This window comes from Myxocyprinus asiaticus, chromosome 43 (assembly GCF_019703515.2).
Source record: "Myxocyprinus asiaticus isolate MX2 ecotype Aquarium Trade chromosome 43, UBuf_Myxa_2, whole genome shotgun sequence".
Taxonomy (NCBI): domain Eukaryota; kingdom Metazoa; phylum Chordata; class Actinopteri; order Cypriniformes; family Catostomidae; genus Myxocyprinus; species Myxocyprinus asiaticus.
Genome location: NC_059386.1, coordinates 20,720,192 through 20,728,599, shown reverse-complemented (window position 1 = coordinate 20,728,599; position 8,408 = coordinate 20,720,192). Strand labels below are relative to the sequence as shown.

The 8,408-nt window shown below is 36.7% G+C and overlaps 1 protein-coding gene across 1 annotated transcript in view; it reads right to left on the bottom strand.

Annotated features, from left to right (window-relative positions):
• Positions 1-292: 292 nt before the first annotated feature.
• Positions 293-8,408, bottom strand: part of f9b (coagulation factor IXb) — an 8,681-nt gene continuing 565 nt past the window's right edge. Inside the window, exons 2-8 of the mRNA XM_051685899.1 lie at positions 8,296-8,408; positions 8,181-8,205; positions 7,865-7,978; positions 5,855-5,989; positions 4,001-4,317; positions 2,107-2,230; positions 293-1,261 (exon numbers count right to left, since the gene is read on the bottom strand). The exon at positions 8,296-8,408 is cut by the window's right edge and continues 57 nt beyond it. Coding sequence (XP_051541859.1) covers positions 627-1,261; positions 2,107-2,230; positions 4,001-4,317; positions 5,855-5,989; positions 7,865-7,978; positions 8,181-8,205; positions 8,296-8,408 — 1,463 coding nt within the window. The 3' untranslated portion in view covers positions 293-626. The remainder of the gene's footprint in view (positions 1,262-2,106; positions 2,231-4,000; positions 4,318-5,854; positions 5,990-7,864; positions 7,979-8,180; positions 8,206-8,295) is intronic.

Here is an 8,408-nt window from a genome sequence, read left to right as displayed (position 1 = left end):
GGATTACTTCAGAAGACATGGATTAAACCACTGTTTTATGGATTACTTTTATGCTCCCTTTATGTGCTTTTTGGAGCTTCAAAGTTTTGATCACCATTAACTTGCATTGTATGGACCTACATAGCTGAAATATTCTTCTAAAAATCTTAATTTGTGTTCTGCGGAAGAAAGAAAGTCATACACATCTGGGATGGCATTAGGGTGAGTAAATGATGAGAGAATGTTAATTTTTGGGTGAACTATTCCTTTAAAAGGGTGGTGACAAGGGAAGAGAAAACAAATAGATGCGGTCTCAAAGAGTTCATGTGTACTTCAGTTTCAAGTACACTTCTTAAAGCCATGCACTTCTGATGTATATTATGTACAGAATGAGTTACTATAAAGAAAGTAACATTATACTGATTTGTGTTGTATCATGTATGAAAATAACTTCACTAGATGTACAGTACAAGCACAAAGTGTATATTTTTTTCTTGGTTGTTACATCTGTGATGGATGACTAGTAAAATCAGCAATCTGTACAGAAATGTCTGTGAACTCTAATTGAAAAATCAATTAAAACTGAACATCAATCTATAAGCATTCACTTGATTCATTCGACTTGATAATCAAATCTAATTCTGCTCTTAATTGTTCTTATTTCTACAATTTTCTTGCATCTTTTGTAACATTTGGACCATGCTCTGTTGATCATTATTGGACAAATGTCCTATTCTGATCCCTGTGGTGTTACTTATCCAGTTCATGTATCTGGAAACACGGGTATAGATGCCATACTTTCCATCCTTGGCACACTCTTCCCCCCAGCTAACAATACCTGTGAGGAACCATGTGTTTTGATAGCGGGTCACGTGGGGTCCTCCGCTGTCCCCTTGACAGGAATCCTTACGCACTGTACTGTAACCAGCACAGAACATGAAGCGGGTGATGCTGCTGGTGCTGCTACCTTTGCACTCTGTCCGGTCCACATAGGGCACTTCTACTTTCTGGAGGGTATTGGATTCGATGCCTCCATACTGCAGCCTTCCCCAGCCACTCACCAAAGAATTTGGGGTGCTCCTGAGCAGGTTCTCTGTGAAGTCTTTAGAGCCCAGGCAGATAGGCAGAGCGTAGTCGGAGAACTGGACCAGTCCCTTGAGCTTCAACAGGGCGATGTCGTGATTGTAGAGACTCTTTTGTGAGTTGTAACATGGATGAATGTGGTACTCAGCTATGTCATAGTCACTCTCTTTTTCCTCCTTCTTTGTAATGTCATGTTCCGCTATAAGAATATAAAGCAGCAAAACAAACTCATTTACAATATGCGTAACTTCTCATGCATTATGAAAGACATAATTTTTTAGAGACAATGTTTTTTTCTTTTTTGTGCCATTCAAATTTTGTTTAGTTTTGATTACCATCCCATATATGACAAATAATAGAATCAAAACAAAACCATATTACTAATGTCAAATATAAAGAAATAAATACAATAAACAGATAAATATTACATAAAAATGAAAAATCACAGTTAAAAAAAGAGTTGGAGTTTTCAGACTGATCAATGTGAATTTGGTGACAGGAGGTTAAAGTTCTGCTGCTGAAATTGGTCTGTGCTTACCGAAATCTGAAACCAGTGGCCGAAGATAGAAATGTTTTTCATGTGCATTGTCCACAGAGTGGCACCAAAAGCAAGTTGTAATTGTAGTTGTTAATGATGCAATACTGTCAACAGGAATGCATATTTTTAACCCTACTCTGCAACCCAGAACCCAACCCTAAACCTTACCATTAGAGGAGTAAAATTTTACATTTAAAAGAAAAATGCAACCTCCAAATCGCACTCATCATTGATAATGTAAAGGCGATTACTTCCTGGTTTCCAAAGGACTAGAACCCACATCTCGGAGATCAGTAGCACCACGGGTAAGGTGATAAAATTTGAATTTATACAAAAATGACTGATGGGAGATGGGGCCGATTTCTGGGTACATGAACATTAGGAAGCAGCGTGTTGATTTCCTGTGTGATCATATTGGAGTTTTAGGGTTACTGAGAGACTATGTTTTTTCTTTAATAAAATACCATTAACAATCATGTGTTGCAGTGTAGTCGTGGGTCTCTGACCTGCTCTAATGAAGAAAATCCCCATCTTTCCTTCAACACAGTGTGCAGCTGTAATGACCCACTCTTCATTCAGGAGAGAGCCTCCACAAAAAGCAATTTTATTCAACTTGTGCATAAACACCACCTGCCAACATGACAGAGTAAAAGAGATTCATACAAATGGGTCGCCCAATCTGATAACATTCCACATTAGGGTTTTTATTTTAAAGACCCAATGAAATCATAATCAGAGCTCTGTCCAATAGTCCATGTCTGTTAAGCCATATACAGTATATGCTATTGTACTACTAAAAGTGAAAAGCAAAAAGTAAACTTTTTGCAGACTACACAAATGTACAGACTTTTTCTTTTTTGAAAATGGATAAAAATATTGATGTCTTATGTTGCACTACACAGATTTTTGTCCAATCAAATGCTCTCTAGAATGAGAATATCCCTCCACCAACACCACCTACAACCAACTAGTAAGCTGCAAATCATGGTTCAAGGCTGTGTCATACTTAACCCTTTAAGCTCTGAGTCCACAGAGAACAAAAAATATTATTAAAATATTAAAAACTACAGTCTTGACCAACACAAAATATGTATCATTTTAAAGCTTAGAAGCTGTACTTTACAATGCATGTATGAATTATGACAGAAACTTAACAAGTGCTTTGAAATTTGCAGACAAACCAGAAGTGTTCAGTTTTGATGATTTCTTAATAATTTTGCACTGCATATATTATTGTAATCGATAAAAACATCAAACTGATCAAATAGCCATGTGTCATATGTCGTTGGAAAGCTGTCAAAGAGTAGAATACAACTAGCCTATTTGTTTTACTCACAGACAAAAATATAGCGAGAAATAGCTAAGTACATGTCTATGACATGCATGTTACATGTAAACAGATTTTGCTTTTTTGTCACGTTTTTGCTTATAACTTCACGAAAAATAAACGGAACATACCATTACTTAAAGGAGGTGATTATCTTTAAAGCAAACCCACACACAACGTAATAGGATGCATAGATCATTAGATAATCCACACGAGGCACAATGTGCACAGGGTGCATAATGTGCTATCTGGCTAAAAACATGTTAGCTTTCCTTGGTCAGATGATTTCACTGGAATTTATGTAATACGTTTTCCAGTGTCATGGAACGCTAAACCAATTGCATTAGGATTCAGATCGCTGCAACCAGAGGTAGAAGTCATCCAAATATGAGCAGAGAGGATCGTTCACTCTAATTACATATGGCCACCAGAAGATGGCACCAAGTACATGACACAGACTCAATGATGGCTCAAATGACACAGAATAAAACTGAATGAGATCTTGTTACTCATGTCTGCATGCTTTAGAGAGAGAGCATACCTTTAGTCATTGTTGTATTTGCATGTGTAATTAGTTCTTATGTACAATTATTATGTTTGATTTGTTTGGAGAGGCTTTTGGACACATGGAGACATTTTTAGACACTAGGATAAATTATTTTTGTAATGCTATAACTTTTGATTGCTTTAGCGTATCAGCAGAAACTTTTACTTAGTTACAGGTGACATTAACTTTTTTGCTAAATATTTTGTGATTTTTCAGTAGTTTCTTAGGCTGAGAGTCTCAGAATTTATCATAATCTATATCATTAAAAAAAAATTGAAAAGTTATTTTTAAAGTGATACCACACATCAGACCCTCCTTGTTTTATTTTGTCGAGTTATAAGCCTTTAATTTTGGGTATGCCACTGAAACAGGAAGTCTATAAAAACATCTTCAGAGCATGAAGGGTTAAAGCGTATATTTAAAACAATATCTCTCGATATGTCTCAATCAAAATTCCAGCACTACTTCATAGTACAGGAAAGACTTGAATGGTTTATTTACACACACAACTCATCACTTCTCTTACCTGCCAAGGAATCTCCCCTGGTGTTGCCTCATTGCCTCCAATAATCCGCTGACCACTTTTTGTTGCATTTTGGATAGTGGGCAGAGTAGGAAAGAAAGCCCAAGAGGGAATGTTTCCCAGTGTAGGATGAGGAGTGGAAGTGTTATACACTGCAGGAGGATCTGTAGGACTAGTCTCTGTTATGTTATCTGTTTGACTAGCTTTATACTCTGTTGTATTTACGTGACTGACAGAGTAAATTTGATTTCCATTCTCAGCACTGGTTAAGGTCCTTGTTTGAACAATGCTCTTTCTAAGACGTCCACATGGGTATTGCACTATAAAGACAAAAATGAATTAATTGATCAACGAACACAAACATCTGTTAAAACGTGCAATTGTATTCCTTGAGTGTAACTGGTATTCAAAATATCCTATTGCAAAAGGTGATGAAAAGTCATATTGCATAATATAAGAAAGATCCACTGTGTGAAATAATGGCAAAACCATCATTTCAAGGAAGAACATGCATATCAGGAAGATTATATGCATATTTCTGTGCATCACCACCATTGCCTAAGGTCTAAAAAAATACATCTGCCTGAGAGGGTTTCATAAGATCAACTTCCAGTATACTGACTGAGGACTGCTACACAATAATCAATTGGCTGCCAGCTGTGCATATTACAATTAGAAAATTGTAATTTGTCAAATCTTTGATGTTGACACGAACTCCAAAAGCTCCAAAAAGGAGATAAAATCAGCATTAAAGTATTCCATAAGACTCCAGTGATTCAGTCAATGTCTTCTGAAGCAATCCAGTTGGTTTTGGGTGAGAACAGACCAAAATGTAACTCCTTTTTCACTGTACATCTTGTCATTGCAGTCTCTAGGCACGATCATGATTTCAAGCTCAATTACACTAGTGCTTGATGCATGGGCAGAGTGCTAGATGGCGCTATAGGAAGTGTAATCGAGCTTAAAATCATGATCACAAAGGAGACTGCTGTCAAGATGTACAGTGAAAAAGGAGTTATATTTTGGTCTGTTCTTCAAAATCAACTGGACCGCTTCAGAATATATTGATTAAACCACTAGAGTCTTATAGATTACTTTTGTGCTCACTTTATTTCCTTTTTGGAACTTTTGGAGCTCTGGTCACCATTCACTTGCATTGTATGGAGCTACAGAGGTGAGATATTCTTCTAATATCTTTGTTTGTGTTCAGCAAAAGAGAGATAGTCATACACATCTGGGATGGCATGAGGATGAGTAAATAATGAGAGAATTTTAGTTGTTGGGTGAACTAATCCTTTAAAGGTTAGTTTGAAGTTTGGGATTTTTGGTCACTTTAAAGGTCCGATATGGGAAAATCATTAGTCCTATGCCCTAGCCAAGTTTAGTGGATGTAGCTTAAAAGCTATAAAAGGAGCTAGAGTCAGATATTTTGGTTTTGGTGTAGGGATTTTGGAAAGACCCTAACTTAACCCAAGGTTATAGAATAATGGCATGTTGGCTTTGTCAAGCCAAAATAATAATAAAACAATCATTTAAAAGGTATCAGGCTGTAAGATCAGTGCTGGAGTAATTTATCCATATAAGAGCAATATAGGCCCTTTTAAGCTTTGTGGTCTGCTTTAGCTGCATAGAAGACTTGAATTTCCTTCAAACAAATTAACTGATACACCTGTAACAGAATCTTTTGGTCAGATCAAGTCTAACAAATAGAAATGGTAGCTTAGAATACAATTTTATAATTGTTTTAACCTTACACAGTGAGAATGAAATATAAGCCCCAGTTAGCAATACAGTAGTGACTTCATCACTACTATAAATATATAAATGAATGTAATGAGTAGAAGTGGATTCCAGTACCTGTAGGTTCACAGGTCTTGCTGTCCAGAGCCAATCTATAACCATCGGCACAGTCACACACTGCTCCATAGATTTTATCCACAATGCAGAAATGCATGCATCCTCCATTATCCACATTACACTGTTTTCTCATCTCTTTAAAAAAAAAAAAAGAAAAAAAGAAAGAAACACAAAACATAAAAGGGAGCTCATTCACAGAGGGCAAAAAAAGCCCTGATACTGATAAATGGTTGAACAGATAAACATAAACAGATGACTAGAAATATATTAACCATTGTATTTACAGTCTCAAGAAAACGTATGTGAACCCTTTGGAATTAGCTGATTTTCTGCATTAATTGGTCATAAAATGTGATCTCATCTTCATCAAGGTCACAAGTACATACAAACACAATGTGTTTAAGCTAACAGCACACAAACAATTATAATCTTTCATGTCTTTATTGAACACATCCCATTAAACATTCACAGTGCTGTGGAAAAAGTAAGCGAACCCTTGGATTTAATAACTGGTCGATCCTCCTTTGGCAGGAATAACCTCAACCAAGTGTTTCCAGTAACTGTTGATTAGACCTGCACAACGTATAGAAGGAATTTTGGACCATTCTTCATTACAGAAATGCTTCAGCTCAGCCATATTCTTAGGATGTCTGGTGTGAACGGCTCTCTTGAGGTCATTCTACAGCATCTCTATTGGGTTTAGGTCTGGGCTCTGACTGAGCCACTCCAAAAGGTGGATTTTCTTTTTTAAATCCATTCTGTAGTGGATTTACTTCGATGTTTAGGGTCACTGCTGGTGCACAGCTACCCTGACATTATCCTGTAGGATATCTTGACAAGCGGCCCATCCCTGAAGCAGCAAAGCAGCCCCAAATCATGATGCTCCCTCCACCGTACTTCACCATTGAGATGATGTTTTCATGTTGTATGCGGTGCCCTTTTTACGCCATACATAATGCTGTATGTTCTTCACAAACAATTCAACCTTAGTTTCATCAGTCCACAAACCATTTTCCCAGTAGCATTGTGGAGTGTCAAGGTGGTCTTTAGCACACTTCAGGTGCGAAAGCAATGGCTTCCTTCGTGGTGTCCTGCCATGGACACTATGTTTGTTTAATGTTTTCCGTATAGTAGACTCATGAACAGATGTTAACCAGTTCCAGTTATTCCTTCAAGTCTTAAGCTGTCACTATGAGATTCTTTTTTTTCCTCAACGAGCATTCTGCGGTGTGTCCTTTGAGTCATCTTGGCTTGATGGCCACTTTTAGGGAAAGTAGCCACAGTACTAAATCGTCTCCATTTCTAGACAATTTGTCTAACTGTGGACAGATGAATATCTAAACTCTTCAAGATAACTTTGTAACCCTTTCCAGCTTTATGCAAAGCAATAATTCTTGATCATAGGCCTTCTGAAATCTCCTTTTTTGCGAGGCATGGTTCACTTCAGGAGATGCTTCTTGTATATAGCAACCTCAAAATGTTTGAGTGCTTTTTATAAGTCAAAGCAGCTCTAACCCACACCTCCAATGTCGCTTCATTAATTGGATGCAAGGTTTGCCAACTCCTGACTCTAATTAGCTTTTGTTGATGTCTTTAGCCGAGGGGTTTTCCACAGCACTGTGAATGTTTAATGGGATGTGTTCAGTAAAGCCATGAAAGATTATAATTGTTTGTGTGCTGTTAGCTTAAGAACAATGTGCTTTGTATGTACTTGTGACTTTGATGAAGATGAGATCACATTTTATGACCAATTAATGCAGAAAACCAGCTTATTACAAAAGGTTCACAAACCACTGTATTTACAATAAATTTTAGGTAACTAAAATAAAAGAAAAATAGAAACATATAAAGGAAAAAATACTAATTTTGGCTTACTGTTAATAAAGGATATTGGTGAAAAAATATTTTAAAATATATTTAAAAAAAATAGTTAAACAGGTTATTTACATTTTTGTATAATGATCATTGGTTTCCTTGCTCTATAGCTCATCTGACTGTCATGGATCTTACCTAACTCACAGTTCTTCCCATTAAAGCCGATGGGACACCAGCAGGTGTATGTACTCATACCATCCTTACACACCCCACCATTCTGACAGGGAGACGACTGACACTGGTCTCCATCTGACAAAGAGGACAGGCCATGATTAATATATTATCAATACATCCTTTTACATTTATGCATTAATGTCAAATTAACAGATATTTTATTGAGCAACATAGAGGAAATGAGACAGAAAGTGACAGAAAAACAAAACAAAAAAAAAACATCATCATCATCAGTGTTCTACATTCCACATGGATCAAAAGGAATATTTATGCTCACCGATATAAGAGATCCAGAATTTTCTCTGAAACAGATTTGAAAAGAAAGTTTAAAACCCACAAAAAGAGCTTTTAAAATCTTTCTTGAAAAACTTTTCTGTTATTATACTACTTACGGTTTGCTCCTGGTCCTCAAAGACCTCTCTGGCCTCCTCTAGAGTGCAGCGCTCTTCAATACATTCCCTCTCCAAGTTATCCTTCATCATTTCCTCAAAGTGACCTGTGTTAT